Raw genomic sequence first — 23,330 nt, 5'->3', positions numbered from 1 at the left:
CTAATTAGGATAAATTAAAGAAGTTGACATTAAGTAAACCTTTTAAATATCTTGCTATTTTCCTGGTAGTTAAAATGGGCATATGTTGAATAATCCAGCTCAGTAAGCTCTAAAGATTAGCCAATCTTACTGTATAACTTCAAAACAAGGGGAAAAATGTTTACTACTTTAAAGTTCAAAGTTAAAGATGGCAAGTGGCAACCAACTCCAACTATGTTTGTTTTATTTTCTTTTACTTTATTTTCTTTGTTTCCTTTTTTGTAGTGAAGGTAAAAATCGGTATGGTAGTTTTTTTTTTTTTTTTAAAGCAAATAAAGATAGGTTACATGGGATCTAAAACCGAAGAAATTGGTAGACTTCCTAACAAAAAATCCAAAACAAAAATACAGTGTAAAAAATACAAATAAATAATTAGAAATTGATCAACAATGACCCAATCCTCTTTATTTTGCACCAATGAAATGGGGCACATGAATGGACCACGAATTTTTACAGGTCTTTCAACCTTTTTCAAAAGGACATGAACCTCAAAGGTCATTCAACCTTTCCCAGACTTTCGTTAGCAAGTTGCAATCTTCACCGGAAGGAAGTTGTTGAGAAAGAGGCTGAAGGCACTTTAAGAAATGATGACTTAACTATTTTTTGTTGTTACTATTTATATTTATAATTTTTTTCTTTTTCTTTTTATATTTTTTTATTAAACATAATGATTGGGTATGACGTGGTAGCACCATTAAAAAATTAACGGAAAGAGGACAAAATGATCTATTTGATAACAGTTTTAACCATATGGAGTAAATTGATAACCTTTAAACCTTTCGACGCGATTTGATAAAAAGCCCTACCTCATAAACCAATGAAGCATTTTCCCCTTAATTAAAAAAAAAAAAAAAAACTAACTTAAAACAATGCTGGACGAATTCACTGCAGCACCTCATAACTTCTCTTAAATTAGCAAGATAAATAATATTAGAAGATAAGAATGAGCAACTGCCATATAAGGCAAAGCAATAATAAGGATGGCATCCCCAAGGGGTAGCTCAATTAGCTGTGTACCACACCTCATGAAGTGAAAGTCACTAGTTCGAATCTCCCTCCCTTGTATGAACATGTAAAAAAAAAAAAAAATAACAAGGATGGCTAAGCAATGATGAAGAAAATAACAATCTCTTTCTTGCTGTGTATCAAATCTTTTGAAACTAAGATCTGTTGTAATCTATTCGAATGTATGTACATATATGAAAGGGTTGAAGGAGAGCATACATATTATTATCTCAAATGGTACAAATAACTTGACATCCTGGACAATTTTACAGTGAATCATGAGAATGTTCTCCCTCATTAAAAATGGTCGTGTATTGAATGTTCTCTTCTTATTGAGCTCTATATATAGACTACGCTTTCCTGCAAGGGAATTCACTCATTCAGACACCTGAAGAAATGAAAATGTTATTACCATCTTCCTTCATAATATTCCTTCAGGTCTTAACCACCGTTTCCCACACATGCAAAGCCTCTACAGCCTTACCAAAATTCACGGCTATGCTAGTCTTTGGTGATTCATCGGTAGATACTGGTAATAACAACTATGTTTTAACCGCTTTTCAGGCCAACCATTATCCATATGGTCAAGATTATCCCGGTCATGTTCCTACAGGGAGGTTTTCTGATGGGAAACTCATTCCCGACTTAATAGCAAGCTCTCTAGGGATCAAAGAGAGTGTTCCTCCCTTTCTAGATCCACTAATATCGAACGATGAACTCCGAACTGGTGTTAATTTTGCATCAGCTGGATCCGGGTTCGATGATCTGACTGCTGCTGCATCTGGGGTCGTTTCATTTTCGACGCAGATCCTGTACTTCAAAAGTTACATAGGAAGGCTTAAAGGGTTTGTAGGGGAAGCCGAGGCTACGAAGATAATTAATGGTGCTTTGGTCATTATTAGTGCAGGAACTAATGACTTCGCTATCAATTTCTATAATTTACCCACAAGGAGGCTGCAATTCACTATTGGTGGGTACCAAGATTTTCTACAGGTTAAGATAAAAGAATTTGTTCAGGTAAAACACGCTCCCTCTACTTTCTGGCATCATAAAAATGCTAGCCGGCTCATACCTATGATTTGTGTACAGCTAGGTTACGCGTTGACGTGGTATTGCCACATGAACCCCAAAAAGATGCACAAACAAAGTTGTTTTTGCATCCTTACCAAGGGGTGTGGCTGAACAGCCACCTCAGCCACTCTCGGGGTAATTGATCACCCACACCAAACCTCTAGGGTGGTCATTACCCCGAGAACCATCAGGGTGGTCACAACCACCTGGTTGTCAACCACCAGATCTCTATGTTCTGGTGCAGTGCAAATTTTATGGTTGGCGTGGCAATGCCGCAGTTAGGGCGTAAGCAGGACTGCATAAAATTATCGCACTGATGTTTCATTGTGTGTAAATCTATAGGAACTTTACGATCTGGGATGCCGTACTATGATTATAGGAGGGCTTTTTCCTATTGGTTGTGCACCCATTCAAATAACTGCAAGTTTTAAGGACCCGAACAACAGAACATGTGTGCAGGAACAGAATTTAGATGCACAATCTTATAATCAGAAGCTTGCAAACCTCATACCTAAAGTGCAGCAATCACTTCCAGGGAGCAGGCTCATCTTTTCAGACACCTATGAGCTGCTGTATGACATGATCAACAATCCACAGAAATATGGTATGGCCCCTTACATAGTAGAATAAAACTAATCTTCACACTCATTTTATACCGGCTGCCATAGCGTGTTTTGAGTGGCTTGGCTGACACATTAATCGGTATAAAGTGAAGAGTAGCATTTCTCCATATAGTTTTCTCTACCACTCTGGACTCATAATTTCTTTGGTGCAACTTCAGGCTTTGTGGAAACCAATAGAGGGTGCTGTGGAACAGGGTTTTTTGAAGCCGGTTTATCATGTAATCAGATAACTCCAGTGTGTGCAAACACTTCCCAGTACTTGTTTTGGGATTCCATTCATCCCAGCCAAGCAGCATACCAGTATATTGCTAAGTACCTAGAGGATAAAATCATTCCCATCCATTCAACAGATCACAGCCGTTGAATTATCCAACTGAACAAATGGAAAATCCTCCTTTTCTTCCATGTCTTTCAGAATTAAAGGAAGAGCTTCTATATGTTACGATTCAAAGTAATTTTATTTAGTTTAATAAATATCCTCTTCTCTTTTTCTAGAGTGTGTGTATCAAAGTAGACACTAATTGCACTTAAACCAGGCAAGAAACTATATTAAACAATAAATAACCCAAATCTAAAAAGCAAGATCCATCATGGAAGAATTCTTAATCAGATTTAAAACAACTTTCTCACAAAACATATACTAATTTCCTGATATGGTAAGATCAGAAACAATTTTAAGCATCCAACTAAGTAAGGAATCGAATCCAATATAGTAATTCAAACAGCAATTTTCCAAATCTAATAGCATCCAGCAAGTGTTTAAACTGACTTTTCCAATCAGAGCAGTATCCGATATACAATTTAGAACACTTACTTATCAAAAAAACACACTGACTTTTCCATTCATGATTTTCATTCACTAATGATACTACAAACTTCTAGTACAGGGCCAGAAATCATTCAAACTGCATTTTTTAAAACATAAAGATTCGTAAAAATTTATACGTACATACAACAACTATCAACTATCGGCAGCATCTTACCTTCACTTCCGGTGGCCGGCCAATCCAGCATTTCCCTGAAACAGGCCATTAATCCGAGCCTCAATTTCCTCCGCACCATACTTAATATGCCTCTCCACATGCTTCCCCAAGTCTGGAACATTTCGCAACCTTCCAATGAAGTTCCGGTAAGCCGGCAACAAGAGCTTCATTATCGATATCCTCAAGTCCTCCCTCATCTGATCATTGTAAGCTACCCAACTAGATTGAGCCTCACAAATCTCCTCAAAGCATGTGTTGAACAACTTAATCTTGTCTTTCATGGTTTTTGCAGCAACATTAGGAGCTAACGAGTTATTGTCTAGCTTCAACACTGCTAGAACCTTATTCCACGAGCTTCTCTGGAAACTCGCATGCCATTGCCGGATTCTTGCGGTGTGTTTTCGAATCCAATCCTCACCTAAGAGTGAGGCAAGCTCGCTATCCTTGACCTTTTGGCCTATATACCTCCCATTGTTCATCATGAAAACAGAGGACAAAGCAGGGTCCTTGTAAATCTTCGCCTTCGCCTCCAAGTTACTCTCAAATAGCTCCATAATCCAAGCCATCTGAACCGACAATGACGTCGATGATCCTCCTCGATCATCGCCAAGCTTCAAAGGCGGAACCACATTCTCGTCGAAAACTTGCTCGAGAGATTGGCGCGATCGGCAGGCGGCTCGGAGATAATTCATCACATAGCGGGTCATCGGGTGGAGCCCGCCGCCAGGAACCGGAGCTTTCGCGGGGTCCCGACGGATCAGATTCTCCAATTCCATCAAAATGCCTCTGATCGCTTCTCCTAACCTCTTCCAAATCGTTACAGCTTCGTTCCTAAGAACCAAACAGTACTGATCCGAGAACACAGCATCGAACTCGGGAATTAGGTCTCTTAGAGCCTCGAACACGTCAAGAACTTTGAACAGCCGCTCCGGCGACCGGCTCCCGATGGAGACGGCATCGGCAAAATTCAGGAGCTGAATCGTCGATCCTCGACAGACCTCCATGAAGGAGAGGTCGGCGGCGGAGGAGAGGCCGAAGAAGACGCGGTCGCAGAGGCGGCGCTCGCTGGGGAAGAGGATCCGGAGCGCGACGTTCGATGCCTTGACCCACCGTTCGATCTCCTCCTCGAGGTCCGACCATGGCATCTTGAGGACCTCATCATTGCTCAGCTTCTGTAACCCTAGCCTGGACAGGCTCTCCTCCAGGAACTCGCGCCTGCAGTTGCTGTACACGTGCGAGCACTCCTTGCCGAACCCCGCGGCCACCATGCGCTTCGCTATCTCGTGGAGATCGTTGATCGTGCCGGAGGGAAGCGCGTCGATCACGACGTCGTAATCGGTAACTGGCTGTGCTACGGGGATTTCGTGGTCCTCTCCTTCTTCGTCTTCGTCCTCCGAGTCGAAGGAGAGATTTCCCACTGACTCGCGACTCAGCTCATACGACTCGCCACCGCGCTCCATCAAGGACCTGAACTCCTCCTCGACGCGGAACATAGCCTGCTGCATCAGATCCTCTGCGCGTGCTAGCAACGCGCCAACGGTCTTGTCCCTGGCCATGGGGCTCCACTCCCTGATAGTAGCGATCAACTCATCAACGGCGTCGAGGAAGGCCGCGGAATCGGCAGAGTCCGCCCAGATCGGGCTGTCGGCCGCCACGAACTGGGAGATCTGACGGTCCAGCGACTTGAGACTGTGGTCAAGCGCGGCGCAGCCTCTGGGATCGTCCTCGTCAACCCCGTTCTTCTCGGAGAGCTTTTCGCGAGAAAACCTGCCGTCGAAGTTGGAGAAGATCTGCAAAATATCGTCCGCCATGGTCTCGTTGTGGCCCAGCGTCTTCGCAATGTGCCTCGCCACAGCCAATAGTTTCTCCTCACCGTTCTCAGCCATAATTAACTAATTACTAGTAAATTAAGGATTAAGGTTGCGAAAATTCGAGGAATTGTATGAGACTAGGGATTTGAAAATGCGGCATTCGAGGAATGGAGGAGGAAGAGGAATAGACTTCAAAGGATTGAGGAGATTGAGAAGCGGGAGAGACTAGAGAGGGGGACATGTTGATAGTGATATGACGGAAAAGTCCTTGGAAAACGCGGTTGCAGTTGTGGGTGATAAAAGAAAAGTAAACGCGGATAAAGTAGGAAAAGGGTCGTGGTGGGAGGAACGAAAGAGAAAGATGAAGACCAGGCGAAAGAAGAAGATACACAGTCAGCAATACAGGCGTTAAAGTGGGAGTGGCAGTTCTTGGTAATTCTTTTCATTGAGGACTTCTTGGGGATGGAGAAACGGACGAAATTTGGTAACAGTAGCGGGAATTTTGAAGGAAGACCAAGTCAAGTGCAGTGGGCCTAAGTCCATTATTTGGGCCCGATTCTTTTTCTTTTTGTTGAAATTCTCTTTAGAATTTTAAAACAGAAATAAAAGGTAAAATAAAATAAAATAGCATCTGTGTGTACTTAGAATAGTTATTTTCTCATGATCTATGAAAACTGATAAGTGTTATAAAAAATTGAGATGTTTAATATTTCTCATGAAAATTATTATTTTATTTTACATTCTTTTATTTTTTAATAAAATAGTCATTTTATTTGTGTGGTTTCACAATAAGACAAATTGTTCTAGATACCGACCAATCCAACGCGGCGTGCATAACTGTCAATTTTTATGGAATGATGGAATAGGACAGGAACGATTTTTAAATTTTTAAGACAAGGTCAAATGTAAACGACGTGTCAATCAAGACATTTGGTACCAACTGAATATTCAGTGCTTGATGTATGTTTCAAGGCTGGTGCTAAAAGCCTTACTAAAATAGTGTTTCTCCTGAGACATTGGCCCATATATCAACATAAGGGTGGGCCGACTGTCTTTTGTTTTAGGGTTAAATATCTTATTCTCTTTAGGTTAGTTTTTTTCTCTTAAGATTTATCTTTTATCATAAGAGTTTACATAAAGACAAAAATGATATATCTATTTATATGTTGTTAGAATACTTAACGGAAATGATATATCTATTTATATATCAATTAAATTTTGACATCTGTCATAAGTGTCAAATTATTAGTTATGACTAGATATGCACCCATGCCACCTAATTAAAAAAACCCATCCGAATTCTAACAACTCTTGAATTAAAACAACCCTTGAATTAAAACAACCACAACCCATTCCAATTCCTTCAACGCCAGATGACGAACCCATTTGAACCCAAACCCTAGGCTCCGGTGACAAACCCAACCCAACCACAGTCTCCGGCCAAGAATCCCACTCTCCGGCGACGAAACTTCCTCCCCAATACACTGTTCTTCCACGGCCAAATCACCAAACCAATCCCACAGTTCTTCCACGGCCAAATCAAGAAAACAACCCACAATCTGAATGTGAATTTTGAATTTGAATATGATTGCTTTTTTAGAGAATGTGAATTCATTATTAGTTTGTGTTTTTTAGCTTCAATTTGAGAACACAATCTTCAACAAACACAGTTGGGTTTGTTTGTTGTAAGTATGAGATCTGTAAGAATTTATTTGTTGTAAGTGTGAGATCTACAAATTCTTGCAGAAACCTAGACGAAGGCTCATATGAGATTTTGCCATTTTCAAACTTCATTCTTTTTCTCATGATTGTTTAAGTGTAAGATGATATGCATATTCTTATAATTATCAAAGTCCCTTTGGGGGGGGAAGGGGGTGGTTCCAAACCTATCAAAATTTAAAATTCTAGTGTTATGTTTCCTTGTGGGTTGGTTTCTTGATTTGGCCGTAGAACAACGGTGGGTTGGGGAGAAAGCTTCGTCGCCAGAGAGTGGGGTTCTTGGCCAGAGATTGTGGTTGGGTTGGGTTCATCGCTGAAGCCTAAGGTTTGGGTTCATCATCTGGCGTTGAAGGAATTCGAATGGGTTGTGGTTGTGTTGAGAATAAGATTGTATTTTGAATCATACAAAATAATGTACAGAATGAGCCTATATATATATAGGCTAATAATACAGACAATTTATGTACACAACCAATGTGGGACAACATCGCCAGAGAGTGGGGTTCGTGGCCAGAGATTGTGGTTGGGTTGGGTTCGTCGCCGAAGCCTAGGGTTTGGGTTCATCATCTGGCGTTAAAGGAATTCGAATGGGTTGTGGTTGTGTTAAGAATAAGATTGTATATTGAATCACACAAAATAATGTACAGAATGAGCCTATATATATATAGGCTAATAATACAGACAATATATGTACACAACCAATATGGGACAACATCACATATAATCTAACAGCCCCTTTCAAGCTCAAGGTGGAGTGCGAGAGACCAACTTGAGTTTGGACACAAGATCACGAAAACGCCCTGGAGGATGTGACTTTGTAAAGATGTCTGGGAGCTAATCACGGGACGTGGTGGAATGAAGATGTAGTGAGCCTTGAAGAAGATGATGACGGAAAAAATGACAATCAATCTTAATATGTTTGGTCCATTCATGAAAAACATCATTATGAACAATTTGAATAGCACTCTTGTTGTCACAATATACAGGAGTAGCAGAAGAAAGAGAGACACCCATATCCTGTAACAGTCATCACAACTAAAGAAGCTCAGAGGTAGTGTCAGTTAGAACACGATATTCTGCCTCAGTGCTAGATCGAGCAACAACAGTTTGTTTTTTACTTCGCCAAGAAATAAAAGATGTGCCAAGTAGGAAACAGTAACTAGTGGTAGAACGACGATCTGTTAGATCACCCACCCAATCAGCATTGGTATAAGTACGCAGCTGAAGAGGAGATTGAGAGGAGAAATAAAGCTCATAAAATAATGTCCCCTTCAGGTGGCGAAGGATGCGAAGGACAGTTAAAAAATGAGTGAATCGAGGAGCAGCCATAAATTAACTAACCTGATAGACAACATACGAGATATCAGGCCGAGTGACAGTAAGGTAGGCAAGACTACCAACTAAATGCTAATATAAGGTAAAATCACAAAGAGGCTCGCCATTATGAGGAATGAGACGAGTATTGAGCTCAGTCGGTGTGTCGACAGTTTTACTATTCGTGAGATTGGCCCGGGAAAGCAGATCAGAGATATACTTGGCCTGTATCAAATAATAACCATCAGAAGAAGAGAAAATCTCAGGACCAAGAAAATAGCTGAGAGGGCCAAGATCTTTCATCTCAAAGTGCTGACTAAGAAACAGTTTAAGTTCCTGAATACCAATAGTATCATCTCCAATAATACATATAGTAGAAGAAGTATGGTGTCCCGGTTTGTGCAGCAAATAAACAAGACTGAATCATAAGAGCTGATGGAGTATCCAAGGCTAGAGACAGTGGAGCTAAAATTGGCAAACCATGCTCGATGAGCCTGCTTAAGTCCATATAGAGCATGACGGAGACGACAAACCTTGTTTGTAGGATGAGATAATCTAGGAGGTAGTTGCATATAGACTTTTTCACTTAAATCACCATTAAGGAAGACATTTTTGACATCCATTTGACAAAGTGACCACTGTTGAGAGGCTACAACAGCCAGCAGAGCACGCACAGAAGAGAGGCAAGCAACTAAAGCAAAAGTCTCCTTATAATCGACATCGTACTCTTGAGTAAAACATCTGGCAACAAGTCGAGCCTTGTACCTATCAACAATACCATCAGAACAAGTCTTGGATGGTTGAGATCTCTTCGGATCTGGACTCGTAGGTGTCTGATCTGTTGTTTGGAGTGGAGCGTGTAGCTCCAGCAAGGGCAGTGACAGCAGGTGGAGGCGCAGACAGAAACTGGAGGAGGCGCGTGGCAAGGCGTTGGAGGGCCGATGGTGACGGATCTTCCACAGATCTATAGATTTGTGCCTCGCAAGCATGAATCTAGGATAAATTTTCTCATATGAGGTTGCGATGAATGCATGAAAGAGATTTTGAGCGGATGCCAGCTTGGTGGCGAGCGAACGATCGAAAAAGGAAGGTCGCCGAAGGGAGTGCCAGGAAACGTCAAAGACGTTTATTAAAGGCTACAGAAAATGACTTTTAACACTATGTTGAGAATAAGGTTGTATATTGAATCACACAAAATAATGTACAGAATGAGCCTATATATATAGGCTAATAATACAAATAATATATGTACACAACCAATGTGGGACAACACCACATATAATCTAACAGGTTGTTTTAATTCAAGGGTTGTTTTAATTCGAATGGGTTGTTTTAATACCTTTTTAAAAAAAACAAAACCCAGTCTTTTTAATTTGTTACCTGGGGTTTTTTGTATTTTAAATTAGGTGGCAAAGGTGCATATCTAATCATAACTGATTATTTGGCACTTATGACAGGTATTGAAATTTAATTGGGCCACATGTCAGTGACGTGGATTTCCGTTAAGTCTTCTAACGGTAGATGGATGGAGATATCATCTCCGTCTTTATGCAAACCACATGTATCTCTTGTAATAAAAAGTAAACCCTAAGGAGGAAAAAATAAAAAGAGTTTAAACCCTAAGAGCATTCCCAGCAGACTCCCTATAAGGGAGTCTGTTCCCTATGTTTAGGGAATATGTCTAAAAAATCGCAAAAAACGTCCCACAGCAGATTCCTTATATGATTCCCTAAACTAGCAGCTGCTACAGTTGAACCCCAAACATTGGGTTCAACTATAGCGATCCAAAGGCTTATTAAATTGAAAATAAACTCTTTCTCTCTCCTGTCAGCCCAACTCTGAACGCATCATCTTTCTCTTTCCTGTCAAGACGCCATCCCTCTCTGAAGACAACCTCTTGCTGCAAAAACTCCATCTTCTTCAACCTCTCAACTTTCATCCATGTTCGACACAAGGTACAAAGGAGACCGAAAAGAGAGAACGTTCGAGATTGAGAGAGAATGGTGAGCGCTTTGTTCAAGCCGAGAGAGAGAGAGACTGAAGAACGATGGTTGAGCCACCGTCGTCGTGCAGTGGGCAGCGCCTGGGCAAAGCTGAACCAGCCCTCTTCCGGCGAGATGAAAAATTGAAAAAAAAAACAAAAAAAGAACAGGAACCCAGAAACCCAGAAGACCCAACAGAAACCCAGACCGATCAAACCAAACTTCAAGGTTCTCATATATGCTCACCAAACTTCACCATTCAAGGAGATCGAGAGAGTGAGGCAGAGAGTGAGATGGAGATGAGTGAGGCAGAGAGGGAAAATGGTGCGGCTGGAAGGGAAAGAAAAAAAAGAAGAAGACGGAGATGAGATGAGAGAGAGAAATCATATATGCTCACCAAACTTCACAATTTAAGGAGATCGAGAGAGTGAGGCAGAGAGTGAAATGGAGATGAGTGAGGCAAAGAGGGAAAAAGGAAAGAAGAAGACGGAGATGAGATGAGAGAGAGAAAGAAAGAAATGTTAAATTAAAGGAATAAAATATAAAAAAGGTAAAATAAAAATAATAATATTTTAATGATATAGAGAAGCATTAAGAGAAGCTATTAGGGTGCAAATTGACATAGAGAAGTAAAAAGTAGTTTGGATCCTTAAACTTAAGGAAGATGACCGGGTAGCTACTGGGAATGCTCTAAGGGGGGATAAGGTATTTAACCCTTTGTTTTAACCCATAAACTTATGAACTAATTTGTAACGGGTAATACTACATATTATATCATTATTTCATCTTTATTTTATTGGACTAATGTGATGGTGTCAATCAATTATTATTTAAAAATATATATATAGCAAATTAACAATATTACATCAGCCCAAAAGCAAATGTATTGCTATGTAACATGTAACATTTCTCATTTTTAATCGGTCAAAATGATTGAGAAAGGGTATTCACATTCCAATATTTAAGATCATGATCCTCTACAATTAGACTGCCCGAATAAAAGACCTACCCACGACAAAGGCTCCAACGTTGCTTGTGTAAATGTGTCACAATCTCAAACGATTGTCTCCTTGCTCCGACAAGGGTCCACTTTCTTAGTTTCATTTCCTTGCTCCTTCCTCCCTGTGCCGAGAAAGATAGGAGATCTAAATCCCAAAAAATATAACTGATTCTTAAAATATTAACTACTATTTTAATTAAATAATTTAAATTATTTTTCTAAATATAACAAACATTAAAATGATAAAATATAATCTATTTAATTAAGGAAAAGAGAATGTAGTAGCGAAGCAATGTCGGCTGTTACGATGCTTCGCACGATATTACTCGCCGTTCTTTTCGTCCCTCAGGTGACGAGGCAAGCTAAGGAATCTTTAAGATTTCAATCGCTCAAATCGTAAACTCAATCACCACCGTCCACCCTCACATCACGGGTTTCAAATCTCCAAACCTCCTTTCTCCACCGTTTCTTTACAAGCACCATAATATATACTTCGCCGCAGTGTTGTCCCACCAAAGTCCCACTCTCAAAAATGGCCTCTCCTCCCACGCTCCCGATCTCGAACCCCCAAACAACCGGCGAATCTCAACAGTCCACCACCGCAACACCAACGCCGTTTCTCAGAGTCCGATCCTTCCTCACGCGCCTCTTCGGCTACACCCGCCGCGCGCTCTCCAACCGCCGCCCCTGGACCGAGCTCGTCGACCGCACCGCTTTCTCCAGACCGGACACGCTCTCGGAAGCCGCTTCGCGAGTGCGCAAGAACTTCTCCTACTTCCGCGTCAACTACCTGACCTTACTCGCGCTCGTACTCGCGGTATCGCTCCTCTACCACCCCTTCACCCTCATCCTCCTCCTATCCCTCCTCGCCGCGTGGCTCTTCCTCTACGTTTTCCGACCGTCGGATCAACCCCTCGTGATCCTGGGCCGCACGTTCTCCGATGGCGAAACCCTGATAGGGTTGGCGTTGCTCACCGTGATCGTGGTCTTTCTAACGAGCGTGGGCTCGCTGCTCATATCGGCGGGGATGGTGGGGCTGGCGATCGTGGCCGCCCACGGTGCATTTAGGGTTCCTGAAGACCTATTTCTTGACGAACAAGACCCATCGGGTTCTTCTGGGCTCTTCTCGTACATTGGTGGTGTCGCTTCGTCAGCCGCTGCAGCAGCCGGTCCCGCTGTGATCTCGCGTGTCTGAACAACGCCTTTTGTATCGAACCGGATCGGATCAGATCAGATCAGATCAGATCTAGACGCAGCATTTAACCTTATGTCTTTCAATTTCCTCGGCAATTTTGGTCGGTTATGTGTCTCTTCTTCTTCCTTTTGTTAAAGAGGAAAATTATTATCGAATACAAATTCTATTTTTTCTTTGGGCAAGCCGCAAGTGTATTGAAAGGATATTCAAATTTATAAATAAAAATGTTTTATTAGAAATTTAGAATGTTTTCGACTACTCAGGCCACAGTTTTTTAAGAGAGAAAATCATACAAAAACAGACAAATATCCCTCACAGCAGCCCAAAACAGATAATAACCCAAAAAAATGTGGAATTGGAATCCCTAAAATTGCTAGAAATTCAGGCAGCCGGAGTTGTAACGTCCACTTGTCTCGGACAGATGAACTCGAAACTCTTGACTGTCCGGAGCAGGCTGCTTGAATTTAACAGAAATCTAATTTCAAGAATCCTCAATGTTATCCTAATATCTCTCCCGGCCATCCCAACATCGCCAACTCAAGAAATCAACCAGGTAACAGGCGATTTACAACTTGAAAATCTACGTTTTAAGGCGTGTAACATCCTTTCTAACAGAAACAAGAAGTTAAATTTTTTAAAACTACCAAGTGCTCTCTTCCCTTTATTGCTATGAACGTAATGCTATTTCCTGAAAGAGAACATCAATTAAATATAAAAGAAAAGAGAAGTGAAGAAGCTGAAGAAGATTCGAATTTACAGCCGCATAGTTCAAGAGCTCTCTTTTGCATAAACGCTAGTCTCCTCCACAACCTTTGTCCACACGTTGGCAATTTTCTCGTTGTATCCGACCTGTAAAATAAAATTCACGATGAAGCCTTTATGCATAAGAAGGTGGGAGGATCACAGATCTTAAATGGAAATAGTAGCTAGCATATTGAAAGAGAGAATTGCATGTGTGAAGCCACTGGAAGCATTAGAGAACACGCATTTTTTTTTTTTAACTAATAGATTAACACTTTCATTAGAAGGAACAACTTTACAAACCACCCTCAGCAGACAATGATTCAGAATGGATCGAAATCCTCTGTTATTAGATTGCCCGGGGCAGGTAAATCTCACAACCCCTCTCTTAGAGTGTGTTTGGCATTACAATTTCATGGACAAAAAGTTCAATTTTAAACCAAATCAATGAATTGTTTGGAATTGCGATTTAAAAATGTAGAAAATCTATGTTTTCAAATCGCAAGGAGGTGTTTTTTTAAAAGCGCACAATTTTAAAAGACTAAACTGTGATAATGCGATTTTAAAAGCTAAATGCTTAATTGCGTTTTCAAAAATCATCTTTTTAAATAGCACTTTTTGAAATAGCAAATCCAAACAGACCCTTTGGCTGCTCAAATTTCGGTACAATCTGATAACGAAAATCTTTATCCCTATCAGTGAGTTCCGATTAGGTGCAGCAGTCTGGTTCGTTCACTTTATGAATTAATGAAAATCTGAGCATCAATTCAAATGCCATCTAAGAAACTGATTATATTTTGAGCAGCAGTCCACTTCCAAGCAAGATGAGATCAATATAAATAGCTTGATACCCCGCTCACCTAGATAGACCATTGTGCCCCAGAAAACCAGACAGGTAAGTAACAATTATATCCTAGTGGAATACAAGTTAAAAAAAACAAACAAACAAACAAAAAAACAAACAAACAAACAAATCATGAGCATAAATAATTTGTGCAGGAAATTTACATTCGATACTCCTAAATGTGAATCAACTTTTGCCTGCCCTAGACCCCAGCAAGTTCCAGCCCAATATGCACACGCAGAGAATGTTACAAGCGTGCATATAATCACAATCTCTCACTTTAGTGTATCCGCATCCCATGCCCAGTCAGTCACCCACACATATACAATCTAGCTTAGACTCAACTCCGAATTTCTTTAAAACTATATGAGAAGTATCTATCTTCGCAATTACCTGTTATTCAATCCCTATAAAACAGAATCTTTAGTGGAAATTCTACAGAGAAATCTGCTTGCTAAAGCATTTATATTTCCAAGGAAAGTTCATCAACATGCTCCCTCAATTAAAAGCTACACCCAAATACTAAAGTGTCCAACTGTGAAGCAATGCACGGGCTTCGCATCCCAAGGCACCATTTGTTGAGCTCTCATTTGGACGGCATTTGATCGAAAAGATCCAGAAAATTAAACCATAGACGAAAGCTATCTTCTTGACAATTAACAGAGCATCCCTTACAAACAACAAAGTTCTTGTGATTTACTCAACTGCCCAAGTTTAATGAGAAACTAAAAGTATCAACAAGTCTCTGGACGAGTAACCTGGTTACTAGCTATGAAATTAATATTTTTCAAGAAAAGTGATCAAATGAATAGAGAAAGAGAAAAATAGACACACACACATTGTTTGTCCAAAAACTGGCTTGAATTTCTCTCAACTAGAGCCTATCATCTTTGTGCCTAAGCAACCCAGATGAACTCAAGTAAGAACCGTACTAGTCCAAATAGTGAAGCATTAAAGAGGAAAGATAGAAATAATGGCTATGGTTAAAGAGGCAATATGTTTCCAGATAGCTCATACATCCTATATGGACAGAAGAGAGCAATTAAATTTACCTGATTGAGCACAAACCCCTTCATCATATTCAATAAGTCAGCCTTTCTCTCTCTGTCCAACCTTTCAAGTTCAGTCCTGTTGTTTTCCTGCATTTATATAACCATTAAGGTGGTAATTAATGCGTTTAATCAACAATGGAGAACATGAATTTGCTCCATTCCAATACCGTGTCAATCAAAATAGTAAGGCAACACTATGTAGAGATTTAGAACACATTTGGCAAAAGAATATCCAATATAAACCAAAATAGAAGAGAACTTTTAGGACGCTACTGAATTGAAAAGCAAATATGCCAATAAAGTGAGCAATGGATTCAGAAAAAGACAAAAAAGTCACAAACAAAGGTACGATAAAGAGTCCCTATTGCATAATTTCGTAATCACATGACTTTTAAAAGATCCATAATTACATGTTCTTTCATATTTGGAATTTGATGACCAAGTGAAGTTATAGTAACAAGATATAGCAGCAAAATATATCGCAGTGCATGTCAAGGTACGAGCACTGAAGTAGTTGCTGGAGCTCTCAAGAGTCACAAAGAACTCAAGGCTTCCAGAACCAAACTTTTTCATCTTGAAGACAAACTAATGACTTAAATCTAGGAAGAACTAATAAAAATCAATCTTGGCACAACTCACACCTTGCTAGAACAGGATGCAATACCGCCAGGCCTTCAGCTTAGATGCCTTGTTTGCTTGCCACAGCTTGAAAATCTTAATGGATGTAGTTTACAAGACTAAACAGTAACCTTATGCAAGGGCAATTAGCTCAAATCTGGCTGCACTTTACATTATTGCCCGAGTGATAACAATGCAAAAGATGGGAAACTAAGTACTTACTAAGTTGAAAATAACAAGAAAAAGCGGATGATAACTTGGGAAATTGAGGTACAGTATAGAGACACCACAATAATTGTCTGAAATAGATACAAGGATTGTTCCACTCGCCTAGCTTCTTGATTGTAATTTTCAACAACTTTATACTGGCAACTCAATGTTCAAAGCAAAACCATTGCACAACATGAGTGCCCCATTAATAAACCTAAGTGACCCAGCATAGTGGACAGTATTCCTACCACTTTTTGCCTGAATATGTGATGGTTATATGACATCAATGATTGATACGCACATCTTTTGCACTGACCACGTAGCTACAAATCAATTGAGAGCACCTGATGGATGATCTAGTGAAAGTAGCATAAATAGCTCTCCTTATCCAATTAGCCATATGTTACATTACTCCCAACATTAGCATTGAAGGAATGTCTCCACAACTCTCACCTACTCATCCACTAGCACAAAGTAACCTACTCTAATGAAAGAGAACTTGCTACATATGGGATATCATATTTGTCAACAGCCACTAATAAAAAGGATAAAATAAGCAACCAAGTCACCAAGTTATAGCCGTATTTTTTAAGATGTGCTTCCACTTTCCACAAGACTGATGCTGGGCTTACCCAAGAACAGTAAGAAATCATCACAGTTCAGTTTCCCCTTGTTAGAAACAGGAAATATTAAATTAAAGTTGTTGATTACATTAGAATTCAAAACTTCACATCAGAAGGCCTAACATGATAAGTGGAATGCACAGAACAGGAATCAAAATGAACATATTCTTAAGTTCCACAAAATTCAAAGAGACTTGCCACAATCCAGATATGTTGAAAATGATACCTTGATCCGCTCGTATTCTCTAACCGCAACATTTTTAGCATCCTCAGTGACTCTTATTGTTTCTTTTAGCTCCTCTGTCTTGCGAATCCTTGATTTGTCAGCACCAAATATTTTAGATGATGCAGCTTCAAGTTTTTCAGCCCTTGATTGCAATGAAGATAACTCTGATAAAAGAGTCTGCACTGTCAGTAAAGCACTTGAGCGATCTGAGAATGCACTGTGGACAGCTAACATTAGCCCTAGATGGTCGTGAAGCGTATCCTGCAATACATACAAAACAAAATATCATTAAAACAGTGGAATACTTCCTATAGAGCAAAAAGACCTTTATACAAAAATGTTCAAAAGTCCTCTAAAAGTCATAGATGACTTAGACTTGGTGCAAGCACAAGGACCAGCTTCCCATACAATTGGCAATCTTTTCATTAGAATAACATATAAGGACAATTCAATATTTCAAAGCATATCTATCACAAAGGTTCTGAAATTTACCAAATGCTTGACAGTTTGAGCATTTAACTCCCGATAGAATCTACTTGCTTTGACAGCAGCAGTTGCAAAACCTTTTATCTCATTGGCCCGCACTTTTTGAGAGTCGAACACCACCTCATCATTCTCAAATTTCGTCAGCTTAATAAATGCTAGCCCTAATTCACCCATTGTTTCTCCCATTTCTTGCTGAGCCTTGACAAGTGATTCGGCCTAACATATTCACAACATGAGAAAACAACCTAATAATTACTTATATAGAAATAAATTGGGCATGCATATATCATACTTGCATATTTTCGCAACCCATGTAAATACTTGCATAAATGGCACATACTATCCTATGTGGAGATTGTGACATGACTTGGTCCATCAAGTCATGACTTTGTGGGCCCCAGTGTTTGTGCTTTCAATCTCCACGTAGGAGAACTCATATAACACCCCGGTCCTATATTAGAAATATGAGTAGCCCACATAAAATGGATGGTTTATAAAAACATTAGTCACGAGTGCTAAGTCTCACATTACTTACTTACTAGGTGAAATTGGGCTTTATAAGTGATTCTAGAGAAGCTCCAAATTGATTAATCCTTTTGGGGTGATAGTGCAGATGTGGCTAGCACTTTTCTCTGAGTCGTCACAACTCTTGATTGACTTTTCTTCATATATAATAGGGGTATTTTCGAGATATGAAGAGAGAGAGAGCCTCATGCAACAAAAGAGTAAAAAACAAAAGCTTGAGGGAGCCACACAATTTCAGCTGCCATAAAAACTCTCTGCGAGAAGTTTTTTCTTCCGTCAAAATTCTCTTTTTATATTAGAATGAGATTTGGATGTATTGGAGTTTGTTTTACTAGTTTCTTTACTACTATGTGCATTCCATCATTTGATAGTGAAATTTTTTCCAAGTCATCTCCTTCTATGGATGTATGCTTGTTAAGTCAAACCATGTAAATTTTAGAGTTCTATGTGATTGGCTTATTTCATTTTATTCTTTTATGCTTCTTTGCAATCCAAAAAATTAATTTGTCACCTCGAGAGGACTTTAATTTATCTTTAATTCATAGTATCTCAATAAACCGTACACTAAGATTGTAAAATATGAACTGTTTACTAAAAAAATCGGTAGTAAAGCTCTAAAGGACCCTAATCCCACTTACATATATCTTTTCCCAAAAGGTATCAATACTATCATACTAAATCAAACCAAGAGTAACTCTAGTAGATATATGCATATATAAATTCTAATGTGTGTATATGAATAGATTTCAATGCTAAAATCCAAGAATGAGCTTAAGATGAATATAACCTGCTGAGAAGCATTGGTGAGTTGTTGCTCGAGTTCATTCATCCTCTCTTTCTTTTCCAAAAACTCCTTATCTTCCTCGACCACAGGCGGTCTCGACCCTCCCCAATCATTGGCCATCGACTGCTTCAACTCCTTGAACAGCCTTAACAAGTCCCTTCCTCCCTTCGCAGGCTGCACCACCTCATGCGGTGCCACCACCGAGCTGCTCTCCCCTAGTAATTGCCTCGGCAGATTCACCGCCCCGTCCAGCATCCTCGATGCCACATCGGTCGTAGTCGGCAGCGGCAGCTTCCCCTGGACCTGCAGGAACACCCTCAGCTCGTCGCTCCGCTTGATCACCGGGTGCGCCGCGAGCCTCCGCAGGTACTTCTCCAATGCCACCCTCCTCTGCTCCACGAATTCCTGCTTATGCATCACCTGGCTCTCCACCACGCTCTTGTCCGGCCTAGGCGGAATGAAGAGCCCTCTGTACGACTCGGCCAGCCGATCCGATAACGTCACCACGTCCCGGAACCGCCTCCGAACACTGAATTCGGGTCCTCCGAACTCTGGCACATTCGTTCTCGTCGTGATCAGGTACGTCACGTACGTACCGCCGCCCGGCACGATTGAATTTGAAGCCTCCTGCTCTTTTTGCGGATTCGACACCGTGATTTTGATGTAATCCGAGCTCGACGCCAACGACGAAGAGGACGAGGAACCCAGCGATCTCGAAAATCTCCCGGAATTGTCCGAATTCCGGCTAGGGCTCTCGACGCCGTTAACGTCCCCGAAGTGATCCCCGTCGAACGGACTGAAGATCACGTCGGCATAAGCCGGCGGCTCGATGTAGGAGCTCTCCCTCTGACCGCTAGGGTTTCGGATATCCCGGTACGGAGGGGGAGAGAGCAGGGGATCGGATTCGGCGGGGGTCACGAGGATCGACGGCGAGAGAGGGTGATGCGTTTCGGAGATCGCCGACGACGACATGGCGCTTCGGTAATTCGAGTACGACGATTTGGTGTCGTTTAACGGGTCGTCGATCACGAGATTTTCCATTTCTTCCTTGGACGCGTAGAGACGCCCCTCTTCGAATCCCTCGGTCTCCGAGCCCATCATTTTAAGCAAATAAACAAACAAAACCAAAAAACTGAAGCGCTCACGGTGTTTGATTTATTTTGGTTGAAGACATTAGATTGGGAGTAGGGCGAACTGAAGAGCCATGTGGGGTGGTGGAGGCTAACGTGCGCCGGGGGTGAGAGAGAGGTGCGCACCAGAGGCTAGCTTGGGAGACAGACGATGAAGAAAGCGCCGCACGTGGGTTTGGATGCAGATTAGTGAGAGACAGGAAGAGCTGAAACAGATGAACGATGGGTGGGGTTTGGAGTTGGCGTTGGACCCTGGGATTTTTATTTTAGCGGCTCTTGTAACTGTGAGTCTTCGTGGCCTTTGTTAGTTGGATAAATTGAGGTAGTTTGTTTATTTAAAGACTGTTTAATCCTTTTGTTTTCTCTTGTGGCACGTTTCCCGCACGTTCATCTTTTGTGCAAGTTTGGTTTATCATTTCCAATTGACGTCAAAAAAAAAAAAAATTCCAACTGACGTGTCGATTTTTTTTCCTTATCAGAAGTAAATTGTTTCGCCGAGTTCCAAATAACTTTTTAGGTAAAAAAAAGTGGTTGAAAACTATACGAAGTAAACGAAAAATATAATTAGGCCTCTGACGTGTCTTTCGTGTAAGCATCGATAATATTATGACATATATATTTACAATAAAAAATAAAAACACACACACATATATATATATATATATATGGGCAGGAAGAACACGGGCGTGCATGATTAGTATCACCAGCGTGCATGACTGTTCATGCACGCCAAGCTTTTTTTTTTTTTCAAATAATTATAATAATAAATATTTTATTATTATAAAATATCAAATCACCCTAGCGTGTATCACGCCGGGCATGATGTTTAACATCACCCTATCTATATATATATATATTTACACGAAAAAAACACAACAACAAATATATAGTATAAATTATAAAAAAAAAAATAATAAAATTAAAAAAAAAAATATGTGAAGGTTGGTGTGCTTTCCTTCTTATTGAAAGGGCAAAGTTTGTTATTGAAAGGACAGAATTTTATTTCAATACTCGAACAGTATATTTTATCTAATTTATCAAACTTATATGTATGTTTTAGAGTATGTAATTCTCACTATCACTTGCATTTATAATAAACAGCATGTAAAATTTACATGTATTTATTAAAATGCATTTTAATTATTAGTTTAATAGACTTCCTTCAACGCAAGAGAAAAACTTTATTCTTAAGAAATCATTTTATGGTATAGAATAAAATAGAGAAAAATGTTAAAAAACCTTTCAAACTAACCAGAGGCAGAACTAGACATTTATGGGTGGGGGACAAAATTTTAAGAAGTAACAATTTAGGGATAAAAACTTAATTTTGTGAGGATATTTCATAAAAAAAATTTAAAATTTTAGGTGTGAAATTTAAAATTTTAAGGGTAATTTTATAATTTTATGGGACTAACAAAGACCTACACAATTCTGCCCCTGTAGAACTAGGATTAGTTATCTTGGGGACGACATTGACGTGAGCGGTGATAATGACGAGGAGTTGAACGTTTGAGCCATTTGACCAGCAAGAGTAGTTTAGCTTTATGGGACTGCTTATTATCAACACAACTCATTTGTTTATGTTCTTAGGAGTAAAAATAAAAAAAAATAAAAAAATAGAAAAATGTTGGTAAGCTACAACACATGTATTTATAGTCTTTAGGAGAAGAAAAAAAAGGTAAGGAATTAAATTAGATACAATCTTATTACAAATTAATTTACCAAACTCCGAAGGATGTTCCATCTCAACCAAAACATAATAAAGGAATTCAAATGTGAATCAACCATCAAATAAGGATAAAGCTACTCCACATATAGATGATGATCATATCATTTACATTCAAATGTAAATGTTTAAATTCAAGTTTGTAGTGTTATTACTTGTAAACAAAACATTTGTTTTATGTACAACTCCTACCTCACATGTGTTGAAGGTAGGGAAGTCAAGTTACAACACTCATTATATTTTGTTATTATTTAGAGTTTAGACTATAACATGAGAAATAAAATTAATTCCTTAATTTGAAGAAGTAAATTTTAAAATTGAAGATATAAAATATAAAATATTGCCTGCCTAACCTATCATTCATTTAAAATTCTCTCTCATAACCCTTTTTTTAACATTAATTGAAAGACGTTTCAATTTCAAATGAATTGGATAAATATCCAGATGGAGAAAAAAGTTTTGGGGGACAAACGTTAAACGTTAATCCGCCCCTGAAATTAACCGTTGTTGGCAATATAGTTTCACAATCTTTAGAAGGTACTAAAGTAGCCCATCAAATTACTAAAATGTGTCAAAAATGCCACATATATTTTTTTTATATTCCTATAATACCCATATTCTTTTAAAAACCAAATAAAAAAATTAACAAACTAAACTATTTTTTAAACAAAAAAAGAAAGAAAAAAAAACCCCGGTAAATAAATGCAAAATATATATTTTTTGGAATAAATAAAATAAATAGTCACTGTAGTTTGTTTAAATTACAAATCGAGCATGCAGTAGGGGTGGGTATAGGGGGAATCAGTGACGGTAGGAGGATTTCCGCCTATCATCTCGATGTTGTTGGTGAAGTCGGTAATTTCATCAACTTCATCCTGAACAACTTATGTTTCGTCCATTATTGTTACCGGTGAATCGATGACAGTCAGGAATCAATTATAGAGAGAGATCTAATTGCTTTGTTACCAATGAGAAAAAAACTGCTTTGTTGTGGGCTTTTTTATATTTTTCCCAATAAAATATAAAATGTTGGGTTTTTTTCATCACTATGTTCACCTTGGCCCATTTGACAATAATTCACAAAGTGATTATAAATGGGCCAACAAATCTATTTAATAAGCCCTTAATTATCATTGAAGGAAATTGAAAATCTCTTTTTTTTTTGGGCAAAATAAATTAAGTACATACACTTTAAAATATTTTAGGCTGCTCATAAGCTAGTTAAGAGAGCTTTGCGTCATGTAGAAGAACAAGTTTTGTTGATGGAAGAACAATTTCCAAACATAGAGAAAACTGAGAAATAACACAAAAAGACAATATTACTAAATCACTTTTTGAAAAGTGTTACCAAATATTGTGGTCAGTATCATATGAAACATGCAACATCATATATTGTATCGAAACTTATGACATTCCCTTATATTCACATTGTTTTTTTTTTTTTTTTTTTTTTTTTGACATGTTCACACAAGGGAAGGGGGAGGGGGGATTCAAACTAGTGACATCTGCTTCTTTAGGCGTGATTCATAGCCGATTGAACTAACTCTCGGAGACCTTATATTCACATTGTTAAATAGATTTAGATAGATTTTTCTTGCATATTACTACTAATGGACATAAATT

The 23,330-nt window shown here is 39.4% G+C and overlaps 2 protein-coding genes and 2 pseudogenes across 3 annotated transcripts; 2 read left to right on the top strand and 2 right to left on the bottom strand.

Moving 5' to 3' along the window:
* The first annotated feature begins 1,245 nt into the window (after positions 1-1,245).
* Positions 1,246-3,102, top strand: LOC132164602 (GDSL esterase/lipase At2g30310 pseudogene; annotated as a pseudogene). The gene is made up of 3 exons (XR_015912937.1): positions 1,246-2,061; positions 2,458-2,719; positions 2,897-3,102. The product of XR_015912937.1 is annotated as a GDSL esterase/lipase At2g30310 pseudogene (transcript).
* Positions 3,103-3,425: 323 nt separating this feature from the next.
* On the bottom strand, positions 3,426-5,941 carry EXO70B1 (exocyst subunit exo70 family protein B1). Its single transcript, XM_059574497.2, has one exon. The coding sequence runs from the start codon at positions 5,605-5,607 to the stop codon at positions 3,724-3,726; it is 1,884 nt and encodes a 627-aa protein (XP_059430480.2). The 5' UTR covers positions 5,608-5,941; the 3' UTR covers positions 3,426-3,723.
* A 5,912-nt stretch (positions 5,942-11,853) lies between these two features.
* On the top strand, positions 11,854-12,924 carry LOC132163368 (PRA1 family protein B3 pseudogene; annotated as a pseudogene).
* A 443-nt stretch (positions 12,925-13,367) lies between these two features.
* Positions 13,368-20,270, bottom strand: LOC132163367 (sorting nexin 2B). The gene is made up of 5 exons (XM_059573630.2): positions 18,855-20,270; positions 17,549-17,758; positions 17,057-17,317; positions 15,380-15,466; positions 13,368-13,591 (listed from the first exon to the last, which is right to left on the bottom strand). Exons 1-5 carry the CDS (start codon positions 19,950-19,952, stop codon positions 13,511-13,513), a joined length of 1,737 nt encoding a protein of 578 aa, XP_059429613.2. The 5' UTR covers positions 19,953-20,270; the 3' UTR covers positions 13,368-13,510.
* Positions 20,271-23,330: the final 3,060 nt, after the last annotated feature.

The sequence above is a fragment of the Corylus avellana genome, chromosome 8 (genome assembly GCF_965113065.1).
Source record: "Corylus avellana chromosome 8, dhCorAvel1.hap1.2, whole genome shotgun sequence".
In the NCBI taxonomy this organism is placed as follows: Eukaryota; Viridiplantae; Streptophyta; class Magnoliopsida; order Fagales; family Betulaceae; genus Corylus; species Corylus avellana.
The sequence above is the reverse complement of the archived record's forward strand: the minus strand, read 5'-3'. Positions and strand labels throughout refer to the sequence as shown.

Bases quoted from the DNA above. Each gene is read 5' to 3' on its own strand.
- EXO70B1 (XM_059574497.2), bottom strand. From the start codon at position 5,607: ATGGCTGAGAACGGTGAGGAGAAACTATTGGCTGTGGCGAGGCACATT.
- LOC132163367 (XM_059573630.2), bottom strand. From the start codon at position 19,952: ATGATGGGCTCGGAGACCGAGGGATTCGAAGAGGGGCGTCTCTACGCG. The intron at 17,318-17,548 runs GTAAATTTCAGA...TATGTATTGCAG, and splicing joins CTCAAACTGTCAAGCATTTG to GATACGCTTCACGACCATCT. The intron at 15,467-17,056 runs GTATCATTTTCA...ATATAAATGCAG, and splicing joins GAGAATACGAGCGGATCAAG to GAAAACAACAGGACTGAACT.